Source organism: Delphinapterus leucas, chromosome 2 (assembly GCF_059928025.1).
Source record: "Delphinapterus leucas isolate spDelLeu-1000000601 "Yukka" chromosome 2, BTC_Dleu_Yukka2, whole genome shotgun sequence".
Taxonomy (NCBI): Eukaryota; Metazoa; Chordata; class Mammalia; order Artiodactyla; family Monodontidae; genus Delphinapterus; species Delphinapterus leucas.
In genome coordinates this window covers 79,786,375-79,805,974 of record NC_143130.1, presented here as the reverse complement: position 1 = coordinate 79,805,974, position 19,600 = coordinate 79,786,375, and the positions used below count along the sequence as shown (strand labels likewise).

The following is a 19,600-nucleotide window of genomic DNA, read 5'->3' as shown; positions in this document are numbered from 1 at the left end:
TTGAGGTAGACCTTAGGTCACTGATTTTAGTCCTTTCCTTTTAAATATAAGCCTTTAAAGCTCTAACTGTCCCTCTGAGCTCTGCTTCAGCTGCAACCTACAAGTTTTGATATGCTGTATTCAGCATATCAAAATGTTTTCTAATTTCCTTTGAGATTCATCTTTGACTTACGGATTATTTAGAAGTGTGTTGTTTAACTTCCAAATATTTGAGGTGTTTTTAGGTATCTTGGTTTTGATTTCTAATTTGTCGTGGTCCTAGAACATACTTTGTATGGTTTTCATTCTGTTAAATTTATTGAGAATTGTTTTATGGCTCAGCATATGGTTTCTCTTGGTTGAATATTGTTAAAAAAAAAAAAAGAGAAAAAAGTCTTCTGCTCTTTTTGTGTGTTCTATAAATACCAATAAGATTTAGGTCATTGATAATATTGTTTAAATTATTTATGATTTTACTGGTTTTTGTATAATTGTTCTATTGCTGAGGGGTGTTAAAATCCCTTGCTATGGCTTTAGACTGTCTCTTTCTTTGTTTAATTTTGTTATTTTTTTACTTCATATATTCTGAAGCTTTGTTATTAGGTACGTAATTTTTGATTGTTGTGTTTTGGAGATGAATTGATCTCATTATTATGAAATGGTGGTCGCTACCTTTGTTCATACTCTTTGTCTTGAAGTCTATTTCATCTGGTATTAATATTACCCTTTCTGCCCTCTTATGTTTACTGTTTGTATGGTATATCTTTTTCCATCCACTTATTTTTAACTGATCTGTGTCTCTCTATTTAAGGTTAATATTCAATACATCTCCTATCGACAATATATAGTTAGATGTTGGTTTTTTTAATATATTCTGATATTCTGTCTTATACTGAAGTATACTGTCCATTGACAATTATTATTGATATGGCTCAATTTATTTAGGTCTGCCATTTTATTATTATTTGATTACTTTTTATTTTATTTCATTTTATTATTTTATTTTTGGCTGCGTTGGGTCTTTGTTGCTGTGCGATGGCTTCTCTTGTTGCGGAGCACGGGCTCTAGGCACACAAGCTTCAGTAGTTGTGGCTCGCAGGCTCTAGAGCGCAGGCTCAGTAGTTGTGGTGCACGGGCTTAGTTGCTCTGCGGCATGTGGGATCTTCCTGGACCAGGGCTCGAACCCGTGTCCCCTGCATTGGCAGGTGGATTCTTAACCACTGTGCCACAAGGGAAGTCCCTATTATTTGTTTTCTATTTAGTCCCTCTGGTTTGTTTTGTCTTGTTCCCCTCTCTTGCATTCTTCTGGATTATTCCAGTATTTTTTAGAATTCTATTTTAATTTATCTATTGGCATTTTCTGTGTCTTTAATATTTTAGTGGTTGCTCTAGGAGGTACTACAATATACTTCATTATGTGTTCACAGTTCACTTAGAGGTAATATTGTACCATTTCATGAAAAATGTAGAAGTCTTGCAATGATAAGGTCCATGTACCCCTTCCCCTGCTGTTAGAGTTATCTCATGTATTGTATCTTATATATACTATAAACCCACAGTACATTGTTATAGTTTTTAACAGTCATAGGTATTTTAGAGAAATTAAGAGAAAATAATCATCTTTTATGTTTACTCATATAGTATTTATTTCTGATGTTCTTTACTCGTTTCTGAAAATCTGAGTTTCTTTCCAGTATCATCTCTCTTCAGCCCGAAGAACTTTTATTTAGCATTTTGTATAGAGCAGGCCAGCTGGGGACAAATCCACTTAGTTTTTCTTATTTTAAAGTAAGGCCTCTAGTTCACCTTCATTACTAAAATATATAGAGTTCTAGTTTGACAGTTTCTTTCTTTTAGTACTCACTCCCTTTTGGCTTTTGTAGTTTTTGATGAGCAACTTTTGGTAATTTAAATTATCGTTCCCCTATATGTAACAGGATGGCTTTCAAGGTTTTTCTTTGTGTTTTTCAGTAGTTTGACTCTGATTTGCCAAGGTATGCTTCTCTTTGAATTTATTCTGTCTGGGTTTGCTGAGATTCTTGAATTTGTATACTTATGTCTTTCACCAAATATGGGAAAATTTCAGGCATTATTTCTTTTCTCCCCCCCGCCCCCCCAAAAAGTATCTGGAAAACCAGTAAGTGCTTTTCTTTTTTTCTTTTTTCCTAGCCATTATTTCTTTGAATATTTTTTTCTCAAGTTTCTCCCTTCTTTCCTTCTGTGATTCCAGTATCTCTATGTTAGGCTTTTAGAAATTGTCCCACAGTTCTATGAAGTTCCATTTATTATTTTCAACATTTTCTTTATCTTATTTTGATTGATTTCTATTAATGTGTCTCTGTGTCCTCAAGTTTACTACTGACTCCTTCCTTTGTCATATCCATTCTTTTTTTAAGGCAATCTAGTGATTTTTAAATTTCAAGCATTGTATTTTTCTGTTCTAAAGTTACCATTTGTTTTCTATTTATATTTTCTATTTCTTTCTGGTTTTTTTTTTTTTTTTTTTACTCCTTCATCAGTGATATAAAGGAAAATAGGCTTGTGATTGTTTTAAAAGGTAAAGAATCTGGTTAGACTCAATTGCACCCTGCCATAATGTAGTGGGTGATGGCTTAGATCTCAGTTCAGTTCTTTAAGCCTTGGCTGCATACTTCTTTTACTTTGCCCCACACATACGTGGTTCAGGGGTCTCCCAGAGACTCGAACTGAGTTTATATACAGAATTCAGAATTTCAGTCTTCTCTGACCCTTCCTTTTTGGCTTCCCCCTTACTCTTGGTAACCCTGGTTATTCTTCTATCCCGTAGACTCCTACTGGTTTTCTTCTACCAGAAAGATGATTTTTCTGTTGAATTTTTACTGTGTCTGTGCTGCCAGCACCATGACTGTACTGCCCTTGGGCAAAGCTGCAAACAAAAAAAAATGAATCACAAAGAACCCATTCAGTGCTTGTCATTTGCTCCAAGCTTTACCTCCCCTCTAAAACTTGCCCATCCTTGTTGAGTCTTTAAAGACCTCAGCAGTTATCTTTTGTCCAAGGTTGATAGCTGTTCTTTGAAGGAGGATCTATTCATTAAGCACTTACTCCTATATACTTGAAGTGCAGCTCTCACTCTACCTGGAAAATTGTAATGACCTCCTTGATTGATCTTCCTTGCCTATAGTTTTATTTCCTTCCAGTATAATTTCCACTCAGAGCCCAAGTGTTTGAAATAAAATCTTGACCTTGGTCTTATAGGATTGGGTGTGGAGTCTTGGTAATGGCATACATAGTCCTTTATAACCAACTCCTGCCCTCCTGTGTACTGCAGTCAGGTGCCTGTTCTCAATCTGGTATGTTTCCATAATTCTGGATTACTTATCCCTTTTGTTTCCCTTACTCTCTTCCCCTTGCGTAATTCCAGGAAATCTTCACAGACAATTCAGTCCTTTTCCCCATTTTGAGTTAGGCATCCCCTCTGAATCACCCCCATAATATTCTCTAGGTCCCTCTGGCATGGGACTTGTGACTTTGTTCTGTGATTTTCTGCTTAGGTGTCTCTGTCTGCAAAAGACTGAGCTCCTCAAAGGCTGCAAATCACGACCTATTTCTTTAACTGCCAACATCCTCCCCCTACCTGATTTTACATACTACCTGATACGTACTCAGGGTTTTATTGTTTTTAACTGATAGTATTGCATTTTTAAGCGTATAGGTTTTTGTATCCGTGCTTCAGTGGATAGCTGATGCATACACATAGAGTCCCTCTGGAATAGAACAAAGGAATTGGGGCTACCAGTACACTATTCACTGTATACCAGTTGGGGCACGCTTGCTAACTTTGTCTTTTATGCCCCCTAACTATAGGAACTCAGCCCAGCATTGTAAGAAATCCTCATGATTAAAGTCTACATTAAGAAAGGATAAAACAGTAGGATTGCTGAAGCTTGTTAATAGGCAGGCCTCTTCTGCCTTTTTCTTTCCATATGAATGGAAGACTTCAAATATTTTCGGTGAAGCTGTGTGTGTGTGTCTGTGTGTGTGTGTGTAAATGGTGAGGAACCCCTGGCAGTTAGCCAGCACCATTCTCCCATACTGAGCACCAGGTGACAGATGCAGAGCCCACAGATCTGTCATGGCTTGTCAGCTGCTAGGGAACCTGGAATGCATTCTCTTCCTTTATACCGTTTCCCATTTATCGGAAGGGATTCCTAGACCTTTACATCCTGCAGAACATGAGTTTGTACCAGAGCTGCTGCTTTGCAACTTGGTATCAGACATTCAGAGCAGGAGCTCTTTCAAAACAAATGAGCTTCTGTTTCCAAAGAACTTTTCAACTTTCATGTGTTGTCTAGTGTCTTGGAATACAGTGCCTTAGCTTCAGCTCCAACTTAAAAAGAAAAGACAAATGCTTAATTTGTTTCTAGTTATGCAAATAAAGTGCTCATTTTAAAAGCATATATACATTTATTCAATAAATATTTATCTTGCGTCTCCTACATACCACGCATGCTCTGATAATACAGCCAGAAAGATAGTTACGGTCACTGCCTCATGAAAATTTAGTCTAGTATTACAGAAAATATATAGAATAACTTAAAAAAAAATCCAAAAATCTCTGAATTTTTTTAAATGTGTCTTTTTGGCCTTTGGATTTTAAGCACCAGCACTTCATCTATTTTTTTTAATTTAATTAATTAACTTATTTTTGGTTGCATTGGCTCTTTGTTGCTGCATGCGGGCTTTTCTCTAGTTGCGGCGAGTGGGGGCCGCACTCGGTGTGCGAGCTTCTCATTGCGGTGGCTTCTCTTGTTGTGGAGCATGGGCTCTAGGCGCATGGGCTTCAGCAGTTGTGACATGCGGGCTCTAGAGCGCAGGCTCACTAGTTGTGGTGCACGGGCTTAGCTGCTCCGTGGCATGTGGGACCTTCCCGGACCAGTGCTCGAACCCGTGTCGCCTGCATTGGCAGGCAGATTCTTAACCACTGTGCCATGAGGGAAGTCCAACACTTCATCTATTTTCATTTCAAAACCCTCAACACTCTTGCTCCCTTGTCCTTCATTTCCCCACGGGGCAAATTTCCAATTCCTGAGCATCTAATCATCAACCTATGTAATGTTTGGCTCTGGCCTGAAAAGAAACTATTTAGAATGCTAATTTTAATCCCAAGGAACTTGTTCTACTTTATATGTTTGAGATTCTGAATTTTCCACACCTATGAAATACTAATTATTAAGTTACAGAGGTATTTCCCAGTAAATTAATAGACTTACTCATTTTATATTTAATGAGGGAGTATTAAAACATGAGCTGTACCTTATTTATAATTGCAGAAAAAGTGATAAACATCTAAATGCCATCAATAAGAGACTAGTTAAATAAATAATGTAGATCCATACAATGGAATGCTGTGAACCCATTAAAATAATTTGTTGACATAAAAAGAAAACTAATAAACATGGAAAGAGTCACAACAAATTGTTGAGTGGGGGAAAGCAGCAAATAATGGTATAGAGTAGGATATTTTGTTTGTTTCCATTTAGGTAAAATTGGATACATATGTATGTCTATGCACTCTATCTGTAAGGATTCAATCAATGTATTTCTTCAATTCCTACCGTGTAAGAGGCGCTTAATAAATACATTGTGATAGATGTCTGTGTCTAGGGGGAAATCCAGATAATACATATAAATTGTATCATACGTATTTGTGGGGGAACGTAATTGCTTTACTGAAAGTACTTTTTTCCTCATCTCTAGAATAATGAACTACAAAGCAGGTTGGACTATTTAATAGAAACCCAGCCCAAGACTGAAGTGGAAACCAGAGAGGTTGGAGTGGGCTGTGATCTTCCACCCAGGTATTTAAGAATTTCCTGGTTTTCCAACTCAAATTCCCCTTTGACTTAAGAAAATACTTTCCTGGGCTGTTATTCCCAGAATTTCATTCTTTCTCTCAAAAGTACTTCTGCAAAGAAAAATCGTGGCTGCTGAGGGTCTGACTGGCTTCTGCAGAGTGGGGAGATTGTGCAGGGCACAAGGGGTGGAGAAGGAGAGACCTGGGGAAGCCACTTCAGAGAGAGATGGGCCCTATCAGCGAATGCATGCATCTGGTCCTTCATTTATTCATTCATTTGTTCATTCAACAAATATCTGTTGAGTACCTTCCCTGTGCCAGACAGTGATGATAGAGAGAGGAATGAGATTGGGTTCCTGCCCCAGAGTGCAGTCTGCAGGAGAAGTCAGACATGCAGGCAGACATTTTCAATGGTGTGCTTTAGTAACAGAGGAGGGAGGCTCTAAACCTTGAACAAAATCTGTCTGTTCCCCAGTACTGTAACAGAGTGTTGTCAAGCATTGGACCAGATTCAGAAATACATGATCCGCTTCAGTCATGAGCAGATAAACAGTAATTATAACCTGGTTTGTTCAGTTGCATTTCTGAGCTAGAGGACTGAGCCATGTATTATTAAGCTGCTCACAAGCCCAGAACCTGGGTCTCTCCATAGTCAGATCAGCGAGACCCAGTAACCAACCCACTGTCTCTAGGTGCTCAAAACTGTGCTTGGCCCAGAGGACAGAAAACAAGTTTATAACAAGGACACTGATGGTACATAGCTTGTGATTGAGGTAACCAAAGTCACAAAGTGCCTCATACACTGTGCGTGGGAAGGTGTATTTTTATGTGACTAGGGGCATTTGTGTGTGTGTCATGTTAGACATTAGTAGGTCAGAAAAATGTAGGCTCCAGGCCTTGAATGGTTACATGGGTGGGAAACAGGGATGAGCTGATCGCCAGACTGGGCTGTAGAAGACCTGGTTCTCATCCTTGAGGTTAGTAGTCGCAGGATGTGTTCAGGCTGGTCTCTCTTTGCTGAGGCCTCTGTTTCCCAATCTGTTAAGTCAGTTGACTAGGTGACTTCTCAGCTCTAACCAGCTCTAACATTGAGGAATAATGTCTCATCTCCTTCCCTATTTTATTCATTACTGATGTCTTTTTTGTTCATTAAAATGAGCCACTTGCCATTCTCAAAGTATTTACCAAAAGCAGGATTAAGCTTTTTTTTTTTGACATTATTCTCATTTATGTTGCTTGCTTTTTGGTAAAAACAAGGCTATTTTATCATTCTGATGTCATTAACAGAAAATGTTTATTTAAAAAAAGGAAAAAGAATGTGTAAATAGACTCCAGGTCTCATCAATGCAGGGGACAAAATAATTGATAAAAATAGGACCCAAAAGAATGATTGATCATGTCCAGGCACAACTTTTAAAATATAAATAGTTTGGCTATTTTCCTCCTTTTTTATTCTTCAAGAACCAAGTGGTTTAGTTCCCTCTAATTGCCCACATAATAAATCTTATTTGGTTAAGACGGGTACAAAACTACGTCTGAAACCAATAAATTGTTTGTTTTCTAATTCCCACATTTTGGCTTAAAGCAAGGTTTTCAATTTGTATGCCGAGGGATAGCCTGAAGCAAACTTTTACGGCTAAGTTATGAAACCACAAAGTGGTTTTCATAATGGAAGTGCTGACAGACCCTTAACTTATGGCCACGCTGAACTTGGAAGCCACTTCAGTATCTAAAAGCAGCTTTTCCATAAATGTAACATTTGGTTTCCCCCAGGATCCATCTTAGCACTTTAACTACCTGGGTCAATCAGCAGAGGAAATGAAAACTACGTATCCACATTTCCGAAAAGGCAAAGTAATATTTCATTCGTTTCCTCACAAATATTTATGAAGTGCCTACTATGTGACAGACGCTGTGCACGTCTGGGTGGCGAGGCGCACAGCATCTTGAGAGGTGATTCAGGGCAGTGGTTTTCCACCTGTGCTTTTTGGAACTGCGTGCTCTGTGCTAGGGCTCCAGGAGGGGCCTCCAGGGCTGAGGAGGTGAGCAAGGAGCTGGCCTGTGGGGACCTTCCCCCCTCAAAAAAAAACAATCTGACAAACTCAGCTTTTAGTGTGTTTTATATGTTAGATTCCAAGTAAGATTTTGCTTGAATAAAAGAGCTCTGTGGTCAAAATCAAATTAGAACCCCCTGACCTAGTTTAATCTCCCTGTTTTATAGACACCAAAATTGAGGCCCAGAGAGATAAAGGGATTCACTAGAAGCCACACAGCCAGGATTTGAACCATACCTTTGGAGTCCTGGTATGGTACATCTGTAGTTTTAAAATACTCAGTAGAGAGCTGCTAAATTGTGTCACGTCTGTTCTAATACAATTCCTGGTCCTCACTTGGACTTCAGACTTGCATCTAATAAGAAGATTCCATGGTGTTTTCCAGAATATTTTAAAAACAGGCTCCAGAAAAGTAATGAATTAAGCCTCAGTTATGCAGATGAGTTTTGTTCTTACTCCCCTGTTCTCCTGCAGAGAACTTGGCAGTGCAGTCCAGTTGGGAAGGCTCAGGCTGTGGGTTCCCTGCCCAGTCAGCTGCTGGGCAAGTTACTCAGTCTCTCTTAAACCTCTGTGATTTCATCCTTAAAATGGGAATGAAGATGACAATATCAAATCTTATAGGGTTGTGAAGAGGATTAAATGAAAACATGTATATAAAGCATTTAGCATGGTAGCTGGACCAAAGTTAGGAACTTAATAGCTAGTATCCCTATTATCCAAATCAAAACTCTGATTTTACATGTAAGACACTGGATCAAGTATTTTTTAAAAGTTTTATTGGAGTATAGTTTACAATGTGTTAATTTCAGGTGTACAGCAAGGTGATTCAGTTATATATACATATATTCATTCCTTTTCAGATTCTCTTCTCATACAGGTTATCACATAATATTGAGTAGAGTACCCGTGCTCTACAGCAGGTCCTTGTTGGTTGTCTGTCTTACATATAGTAGTGTGTGTATGTTCATCCCAAGATCCTGATTTATCCCTTCTGCCCACATTTCCCTTTTGGTAACCATAAGTTTTCAATATCTGTAAGTCTGTTTCTGTTTTGTAAATAAGTTCATCTGTATCATTTTTTTAAAATTAGATTCCACATGAGTGATATTATATATTTGTCTTTGTCTGACTTCACTTAGTATGAAAATCTCTAGGTCCATCCATGTTGCTGCAAATGGCATAGGTTCATTCTTTTTTATGGCTGAGTAATATTCCATTGTATATATGCACCACACCTTCTTTATCCATTCGTCCGTTGATGAACATTTAGGTTGCTTCCATGTCTTGGCTGTTGTAAATAGTGCTGCAATGAACACTGGGGTGCACGTATCTTTTTGAATTATGGTTTTCTCCAGATATATGCCCAGGAGTGGGATTGCTGGGTCATATGGTAGTCCTATTTTTAGTTTTGTAAGGAACGTCCATACTGTTTTCCATAGTGGTTGTACGAATTTACATTCCCACCAACACCGTGTAGGAGGATTTCCTTTCCTCCACACTCTCTTCAGCATTCATTGTTCACACACTTTGATGATGGCCATTCTGACTGGTGTGAAATGTCACTGCAGTTTTGATTTGCATTTCTCTGACAATTAGTGATCACATGAGTGATCTTTTCATGTGCTTTTTGGCCATCTGTATGTCTTCTTTGGAGGAATGTCTATTTAGGTCTTGTTTTTTGATTGGGTTGGTTTTTTTTGACATAGAGTTGCATGAGCCGTTTGTGTATTTTGGAGATTAATCCCTTGTCGGTTGCTTTGTTTGCAAATATTTTCTCCCATTCTGTGGTTTGTCTTTTCATTTTGTTCATGGTTTCCTTTGCTGTGCAGAAGCTTTTAAGTTTAATTTGGTCTCATTTGTTTATTTTTTAAAATTTTCATTACTCTAGGAGGTAGATCCAAAAAGATATTGCTGTGATTTATGATTTATGTCAAAGAGTGTTCTGCCTGTGTTTTCCTCTAAGAGTTTTATAGTGTCCAGCCTTACATTTAGGTCTTTGATCCATTTTGGGTTTATTTTTGTGTATGGTGTTAGAGAATGTTCTAATTTCATTCTTTTACATGCAGCTGTCCAGTTTTCCTAGCACCACTTACTGAAGAGAGTGTCTTTTTCTCCTTAGTTGACCATAGGTGTGTGGGTTTATTTCTAGGCTTTCTATCCTGTTCCAGACACTGTATCAAATATAAGTAAATTTGAGTGTGCTATGACATTAACTTATTTATTTTGGTGGCTGTTAAAGTGATTTCATTAAATGGATTGATAGCTTAATCAAGTGGATAGTACTTCAGTATGTATCAAGCTCTTTAATTAAACTATTAGTGGTTTGGAACCCTCTGGACACTCTGGAAGCCCCAGTGATTGATGAGGTCTCTGTCAGCTGTGACATCAGAGGCATCCCAGTGTGTTCCAGGCACTGGGCACAAAGCCCAGTACGGCTGTAAAGCAGTATGGCACCTACGACCCATTTCTCCATATACCTGCAAGTCTTACATGCTATGCTACTGCTAATAGCATTTGACTTACAATTAGAGCTGCTCTATTTTTATGTGCTCCTGAAAAAATCTGAAATCAGCCTTTTCTTATAGAGCCATTAAGCCCCTTGTATTACTCTGTCCCCTTCCCTAACCACTTTCCCTGTCCCTGCCAGCACTGTGCACTCCTGTGGACAAGAACCCTAGGCTCCCATCCCCTACTCTAGCATTTTCCTTATGCTCAATAAACATTCACTGGCAGAATGAATGACAGGTCCACACCAAGTGAGAAAGGACTTTAAAGAGGCAATTCTTGCTTACGTTTTGCTTCTTAGTGTTTATTCTCTCTCTCCTCACTAGAAGGTAAGCTCCATGAGGGCAGGGATTTACATCCATGTCACTAACTGCAGTCTTCCTGGGACTGACTTAAGAGCAGGGCCTCACACCAGGCAGGCCCTCAATCAATATTTGTTGAATGGAGCCATCTCTCTGTAGCATTTGATGGTTCTTCCTAAGCAGAAGAATATCTGCTTCCTGTGGGACTCTCCTCTCCTGGTTCCTTCCCTACTTCCCTGGCCTGTCCTCCATCTTCTTGGGTGCTCCTAAGAGTTCTATCTTGGCGACACTCGTTCCTGCAAAGATGGCACCCGGTCTCATGGAGTTACCTCTTTCTTCCCTGTGGCTGTGCTGTCAGGTAGTTCAGACCTCTCTCTTGCATACAAGTCCCCATTCCTGGCCGCCTGCTGGGCCCAACTTGATCTTCATACCCACCTTATCCATAGCTGAATACATCGTTTTATCCCATCAAAGTCAGATCGTCTAGTTGTGGTTAAGAGCGGTGGCTTGGAAATTAGACCTGGGTCTGGGTCCTGGATCTGCCTCTTGCTATATCTATAGCTTTGGACAAATCTCTAACCCCTTTGAATTTATTTCCTTACCAAGAATGGGAAGATAGATTTTGACAGTAATTCCTCCTTAAACCTGCTGAGATGATTAAGATACAGGCATAAATTGCCCATGCATAAAGTGACCACGTTTGCATATTTCTGTTGATGCCGCCACCACTGCTCCTGTTGCCTAAGCTCAGTATTCTGCAGTCACCTTTGAGCCATGAATTGCTTTGTCCTGGAATCACTCACTCGTACAGGGCTGGCTTTTTCCTTCGTGACTTGCTTCACACCTCTCCACTCCCTCTGCACCAGCCCCCTGGAGACCAGTGTTCTAAGCTACTCAGTCCCATCCCTGCCTCCAGTTTCTTCTCAAATTCTCCCCCTCCTTCAGCTCATCTTTGTGTTGCATAGATTTCTCGAAAGCAAGGAGAGAGGGAAGAGGTGCGAAGGCACTCAACCATGATTTCAGGGGCTTTTAAACACCTATTTAAAAGAGAAACTTGAGTTTGATTTGAAAAGTTCAATATATATTAATCAAAGCCATTGAGAGCAATTTTAGGTCAGCTAGCCTTCATTTAAAGAGAAAAGTGGAAAACAAAATATTGAACACCAAAAAAAAAAAAAACTTCTTTCTCTCGCCCCTTAGTGAAACTCAGTTTCCAGCGAACTCATAAATTATGTCTTAATAGGTACAATTTAATGAAAAATATTCCTTGTTGTCTTAAGTGCCCAGTGCATAGTAAGTGCTTTAAAATGCCTACGTTTTCATATTTCTGTTGTAAAACCCAAAACACAAAGTAGCTTTCTGTCAAAGCTTTATTTGCTGCCTCTGCTATTGCTTCCCCCAAGGGAACTGCCCCTTTATGGATTAATAGAAGGTTAACAATAGCCTTAATGTGGCTAGAAAATGGCTGAATTTTCATTCTGGGGTTGAAATTATTTGTGTTCTTAAAATCCCGTTGTTTCCTAGTACTCAACTAAATAAAATACCTCACTTCTTTTTGAAAGGGAGGATATGAGAGCCTGTTTTTGAAACCAGAGGTTTCACCTTTATCAATATTTCTGAATTTTATGGGCTTTTAGGATAGTGTCACCAGAGACTATTTCTGTTCTGTGGCATTTGCACAGGAGTTGGCACAAATTGCCATCTGGCTCCTGCCCCTGGCACTCCACTAAATTACCTGAAGAGCCCTGAATTGCCAAATCTTGCAGATTCCTCTCTGTGCCAGGTGAAGGTGACACTGACTCCTTGAAATCCGTCGTCCTCTGGTTCCCTATTTCATCCGTGTAGTGATAGTTCTGTGCCTGGCCTGAGTGAGCTGCTGAGGTCATCAAGATAAGCAAGATATGGTTTTCACGCTTCATGAAATTATAACTAGCAGAGAATGTATATAGACCAGTGGGTGCAATGAGATGCTTCCAGTAGTGTGTCACAAGCCTCTGTGACAGTCATTTTCAAGGGGAGGAAAGCATGGAAGAAATATTGAATCTCTTGGGGAGAGACATGTGAAGTTTAACATTCCCCCCAAGCTTCTAATACACCCTATTAAGAAGTTGTCTCCCAACCATAGTTGAAAATCACTTCAGGGTAATGGGAGGTATTACTGATGGGAAAGTTTAGCAAAAGTGAACTTGTGTAAGCATAAAATTGAGAAGTGCTGCTCAAGGAAACAGAGCACACAGAGAAAGGAATGATGGTTTCTATCACTGCTGCAGGGAATTGGGGAGATGGTCACAGAGGAGGTGATGTTTGGTTTTAATCTTGGAATATAGGCAGGAATTCATCAGATCAACTTGATGAGGGAAGCATTCAAGGCAGAGGGGACAGCTGAGGATGGCAGAGCTGTGAAGCAGTGTGTAAATGAGAGCTGTGTTTCTTAGCAAGGCCAGGCAGGAGATATAACAGTAGAAGGTGGAGGCCTTTACACCCTGCAGAGGAGTTTAGACTCCATCCAGGAAGCAAGGGGGAGACTTTTAAGAACAGTAATATGGACTTCCCTGGTGGCACAGTGGTTAAGAATCTGCCTGCCAATGCAGGGGACACGGGTTCGAGCCCTGGTCCGGGAAGATCCCACATGCCACGGAGCAGCTAAACCTGTGCGCCACAACTACTGAAGCCCACGTGCCTAGAGCCCATGCTCCACAAGAGAAGCCACCGCAATGAGAAGCCCACGCACCGCAACGAAGAGTAGCCCCTGCTCACCACAGCTAGAGAAGGCCTGCATGTAGCAACGAAGACCAACGCAGCCAAAAATAATAAATAAATTTGTTAAAAGAGAACAGTAATATGCTCTGATTGTCCTTTTAGGAAAACATCTGTGACTGCAAAATGGATATGAGCTAAACCTGCAAGTAGTGTAAATCATTTCTGCCCATTATAGTCATGTGGCCTACCAAACTGTAAGGGAGGCTAGGAAAGGTAGTTATGTGTCTAGGCAGAAAAAGAAATGGGATATTTTCTGCATCTTAGTCACCAAATCCCATTAATTCTGCCTCCCAAATATCATCTTAACCTTTCCGTGCTTCTTCACCTACAGTGCTACTTTCAGAGTTTGAGTTCCCATGGTCTCTCTCACCTCCTAAATAGCAAAACTCTCCTAATTAACCTCCTGCCTCCAGACTAACGCCTCTGCAATCAACCAACCCTCAGCGGTGCCAAGGGATCTTGCTAGAATAAAAATAGGAGCATATCCTGCCCCTCCTTAAAAACCTTTAGTGGCTCGCTGTCCCCTTCTGAACCCCTTAGCAGGGCACACAGGGCCCTGCTTCCCCACCCCGACCTCATCTTCTGCCACTTCATCATGAACTCTTTGCTCCAGTCCTGCCAAGCGTATCTCCTTTCCACACCATGGCCTCTGTGTTCACCCTTCTTTGCCTTTGCCCGTACTGTCCATCTGCCTGGAATTCCCATCTCTTCCTCACCCACCTGAGGAATGCCTAGGCATCCTTCAGGAGTCACCTTCCCTGGACCAATTTCCTCCCAGTGAAGCTAACTTGTTCTGCTATCACTTTGCCCATAATATGTTCACTCTTGTATTGCTCAGGGTCCTGGCAGAAAGGGAAACAGAAGAGACTTAAATGAAGGGACTGTGTAAAAATTTGAGGGCTGCTTTTAGGGAAATAAAAAATGGACACTGGCTCACTCTGGAGCTATTTCCAGCCTGGGCCTGAAGAGGTGGGGAGAGAAAGCTGGTAGAAGAGATGAAGGGGTGAGCTGGAGCATGGCCTTTGCTAGAGGAATGTAGCCAACTACCAAGCTGCAGACTGATCAGAGGGAACAGATGTCCTGGCCTCCCTGGCCTCCATTCTCTCATCCCTTGATCTCCCAATTGGTCCAAACCAACCGGAAGGTAAAGGCTGAGGGAGCCCACTGATGCTGACCTTCAGGTAAGCTTCCCAGGGCATAGGGTGGGGTGGAGAAAGGGGGATGGATCTGAACAGGCAAATGCAGAGTATCCAGTGTAGCTTTTTATGCCTTTATGTATTACCTAGCACATTGCAACTATTTAAATACATATCTTTCCTGCCTAATTGTGAGTTCCTTGAATGCATTTTTTTTTTTATTTTTCTGAATCATGGATACCTAGTATAACCTTTAAAAGTTGCTAAAAATAATGGCTGGCTCCAGGTAGGGGGATCAAGATGGTGGAGGAAACTCACCTTCTCCCACAAAAACACTATAAATACATCTACAAGTGGAACGAGTCACAAACATCTACTAAATAATGAAAGAAGACCTCAGACTTCTGAAAGGGCAAGAAAACCTCCACGTAACCAGGTAGGACAAAAGGAAAAAGGAAAAGAAAGCATTGGGATGGGGCCTGCATCCAGGAAGGCAGCTGTGAAGAAGGAAAGGTTCCCACACCTGTTCCTCACAGCAGGGGGACCAGCCTGGATGGGGGGGGAGCTTCAGAGCCTAGGAGGAGAGCACAGTAACCAGTTTGTGGGAGGCAAAAGAGAGAGTAACCTGCACAGAAGGTTGGCACTGCCACCCTGTGCTCCCCAGCCTGAGACACTTGTCGGTCAGTGTGGGCAGGGGCTGGGTGCTATAGCTCAGGCTCTAGAGGTCAGACCCAGGGAGAGGACCAGGGTCGGCTGTGTAGAAACAGCCTGAAGAGGCTGGACTGTGGCAACTGAGGGTGTATTCGGAAGAAGCCTGGGCCTGCCAGAGGCAAAGTGCCATTATTGGGGGACACATGGGGAGAGGGTGGGACCACCATAAGAGCTTCTTTCCCTGTCAGCACTCCCAGGCAACAGGACACTACCTACAGGAGCTCCAGGGGCAGGCCATAATGATCAAGGGACCAATCCAAGAGGAAGACATAATTGTAAATATATATGTACCCAACACAGGAGCACCTCAATATATAAGGCAAGAATCTCAATATAGAAGGGAAATACAGCCATAAAAGGAGAAATCAACAGTACCACACTAATAGTAGGGGACTTTAACACCCAACGTTCATCAGTGGACAGATCATCCAGACAGAAAATCAATAAGGAAACACAAGCTTTAAATGACACAACAGACTAGATAGACTTAATTGATATTTATAGGACATCCATCCAAAAGCAGCAGAATATACTTTCTTAAGTGCACATGGAACATTCTCTGGGACTGATCACATGCTGGGCCACAAAGCGAGCCTCAGTAAATTTAAGAAAACTGAAATCATATCAAGCATCTTTTCTGACCACAACGCTATGAGATTAGAAGTGAATACAGGGAAAAAAAGGTAAAAAACACAAACACATGAAGGCTAAACAATATGTTACTAAACAACCAATGGATCACTGAAGAAATAAAAAATACCTACAGACAAATTACAATGAAAACACGACTATCCAAAACCTATGGGATGCAGCAAAAGGAGTTCTAAGAGGGAAGTTTATAGAAACACAATCTTCTTAACTTAGGAAATAAGAAAAATCTCAAACAACCTAACCTTTCACCTAAAGCAACTACAGAAAGAAGAAAACCCAAAGTTAGTAGAAGGAAAGAAATCATAAAGATCAGAGCAGAAATAAATAGAGATGAAGAAAACAATAGAAAAGATCAATGAAACTAAAAGCTGGTTCTTTGAAAAGATAAAATTGATAAACGCTGGTTCTTTGAAAAGATAAAATTGATAAACCTTTAGCCAGAGTCATCAAGTAAAAAAGTAGAAATGAAAAAGAAGACACCATGGAAAGGATACAAAGGATCATAAGAGACTACTACAGATAGCTATATGCCAATAAAATGGACACCCTAGAAAAAATGGACAAGTTCTTAGAAACATACAACGTTCCAAAACTGAACCAAGAAGAAACAGAAAACACAGACCAGTCACAAGTACTGAAATTATGGCTTCACAGGTGAATTCTATCAAATATTTAGAGAAGAGCTAACACCTACCCTTCTGAAACTCTTCCAAAAAACTGTAGAGGAAGGAACACTGCCAAGCTCATCATTCTATGAGGCCACCATCACCCTGAAACCAAAACCAGACAAAAAAAGAAAATTATAGGCCAATTATCACTGATGAACATAAATGCAAAAATCAACAAAAATACTAGTAAGCCGAATCCAACAACACATTAAAAGGATCATACACCATGATCAAGTGGGGTTTATCCCAGTGATGCAAGGATTCCTCAATATCCAGAAATCAATCAGTGTGATACACATGAACAAAATGAAGAATAAAAACCATATGATCATTTCAATAGAGGCAGAAAAAGCTTTTGACAAAATTCAACACCCATTTACGATAAAAACTTTCCAGAAACTGGGCATAGAGGGAACCTACCTCAACATAATAAAGGCCATATATTGACAAACCCAGGGCTAACATCATTCTCAGTGGTGCAAAGTTCCCTCTGAGATCAGGAACAAAGCAAGGATGTCCACTCTTGCCACTTTTATTCAGTATGGTTTTGGAAGTCCTAGCCATGGCAGTCAGAGAAGAAAAAGAAATAAAAGGAATCCAAATTGGAAAAGAAGTAAAACTGTCACTGTCTGCAGATGACATGATACTATATATAGAAAATTGTAAAGATGCCACCAGAAAAATACTAGAAATCATCAATGAATTTGGTAAAGTTGCAGGATACAAAATTAATACACAGAAATCTCTTGCATTCCTATACACTAACAACAAAAGATCGGAAAGAGAAATTAACACATTATTGACCAGGGGATTTTTTTTGTTTGTTTGTTTGTTTTTTTTGCAGTACGTGGGCCTCTCACTGTTGTGGCCTCTCCCGTTGCAGAGCACAGGCTCCGGATGCGCAGGCTCAGCGGCCATGGCTCATGGGCCTAGTCGCTCTGCAGCATGTGGGATCTTCCCAGACCGGGGCACGAACCCGTGTCCCCTGCATCGGCAGGCGGACTCTCAACCACTGTGCCACCAGGGAAGCCCGGATTTTTGTAGAAACTAACACCTGTGGCCATAATATACCTCCAGTCAAAAATGTGTTAAGGAAACAATCTCATTTACCATAGTATCAAAAAAGAAAAAAAAAAATGAAATAAACCTGCCTGAGGAGACCAAAGACCTGTACTCTTAAAACTGTAAGATGCTGATGAAAGAAATAGAAGATGACACAAACACATAGAAAGAGATACCATGTTCTTGGATTGGAAGAATCGATATTATCAAAATGACTATACTACCCAAGGCAACCTACAGATTCAATGCAATCCCTATCAAATTTCCAATGGCATTTTCCACAGAGTTAGATCAAAATATTTTAAAATTTGTATGGAAATACAAAAGACTCCAAATAGCCAAAGCAATCCTGAGAAAGAAAAATGGAGCTGGAGGAATCAGGCTCCTTGACTTCGGACTATACTACAAAGCTACAGTAATCAAAACAGTATGGTACTGGTGCAAAAACAGAAATATAGATCAATGGAACAGGACAGAAAGCCCAGAAATAAACCCATGCACATACGGTCAACCTATGACAAAGGAGGCAAGAATATACAGTGGATTCAATAAGTGGTGCTGGGAGAACTGGACAGCTACATGTGAAGGAATGAAATTAGATCATTCTTTAACACCATACACAAACATAAACTCAAAATGGATCAAAGACCTAAATGTAAGGCCGGACACTATAAAACTCTTAGAGGAAAACATAGGCAACACTCTTTGAACATAAATCACAGCAGTAACTTTTTGGATCCACCTCCTAGGGAACATATATCTCAATATAATAAAAGCCATTTATGACAAACCCACAGCCAATATAATACTCAACAGTGAAAAGCTAAAAGCCTTCCTACTAAATTCAGGAAGAAGACAAGGATGCCCACTCTCACCACTTCTATTCAACATAGTATTGGAAGTCCTAGCCACAGCAATCAGACAAGAAAAAAAAAAAAAAAGCCAAATTGGAAGAGGTGAAATTGTCAGTTTGCAGATGACATGATACTATATATATAAAACCCTAAGGACTCTACACAAAAATCACTAGATCTAATAAATGAATTAAGTAAAGTAGCAAAATACAAGATTAACATCCAAAAATCAGTTGCATTTCTTTACACTAACAATGAAATATCAGAAAGGGAATGTAAAAAAAAATACCACCAAAAAAAATACTTCAGAGTAAACCTGACCAAGGAGGTGAAAGACTTACGTGCTATCAACTACAAAACATTAATAAATTAAAAAGGATCCAAAGAAATGGAAAGATACCCCATACTCTTGGATTGGAAGAATTAATATTGTTAAAATGGCAATACTACCCAAAGCAATCTACAGATTTAATGCGATCCCTATCAAAATACCCATGACATTTTTCACAGAACTAGAACAATCAAAACTTTATATGGAACCATAAAAGACCCAGAATTGCCAAAGCAATCCTGAGGGAAAAAACAAAAGGAGGCATACCTCTCCCAGAGTTCAAACAATACTACAGAGCCACAGTAATCAAAACAGTGTGGTATTGGTACAAAAACAGACATACGGATCAATGGACCAGAATAGAGAGCCCAGAGATAAACCTAGACACCTACAGGCAGTTAATCTTCAACCAAGGAGATAAGAATATAAAATAGTAATAAGTCTCTTTAACATGTGGTGCTGGGAAAGTTGGACAGCTGCATGTAAGTCCGTGAAGTTAGAACACACCCTCACACCATGCAAAGAAATAAACTCAAAATGGCTTAAAGACTTAAACATAAAACATGACACCATAAAATTTCTAGAACTTGACACCATAACACTTCTAAAACTTCTAGAATTTATTCTCTGACATAAATCATACCAATGTTTTCCTAGGTCAGTCTCCCAAGGCAATAGAAATAAAAATAAACAAACGGGACCATATCAAACTTAGAAGCTTTTGCACAGAAAAGGAACCCATATAAAAATG

General features: G+C 40.0%; 1 protein-coding gene and 1 long non-coding RNA gene across 3 annotated transcripts in view; one reads left to right on the top strand and one right to left on the bottom strand.

Annotated features, from left to right (window-relative positions):
• The window catches only part of MYZAP (myocardial zonula adherens protein), a 130,651-nt gene that overhangs the window by 76,067 nt on the left and 34,984 nt on the right, over nucleotides 1-19,600 (top strand). For both annotated transcript variants that reach the window (XM_089907164.1, XM_022579596.3), the window contains exon 12: nucleotides 5,719-5,819. In XM_089907164.1, the coding sequence (XP_089763290.1) occupies nucleotides 5,719-5,819 (101 nt within the window). The remainder of the gene's footprint in view (nucleotides 1-5,718; nucleotides 5,820-19,600) is intronic.
• LOC111177658 (uncharacterized) overlaps nucleotides 1-19,600 on the bottom strand; it is an 88,527-nt gene that overhangs the window by 40,923 nt on the left and 28,004 nt on the right. The window contains exon 2 of the long non-coding RNA XR_016392090.1: nucleotides 16,629-16,704. This is a non-coding gene — a long non-coding RNA (uncharacterized LOC111177658). The remainder of the gene's footprint in view (nucleotides 1-16,628; nucleotides 16,705-19,600) is intronic.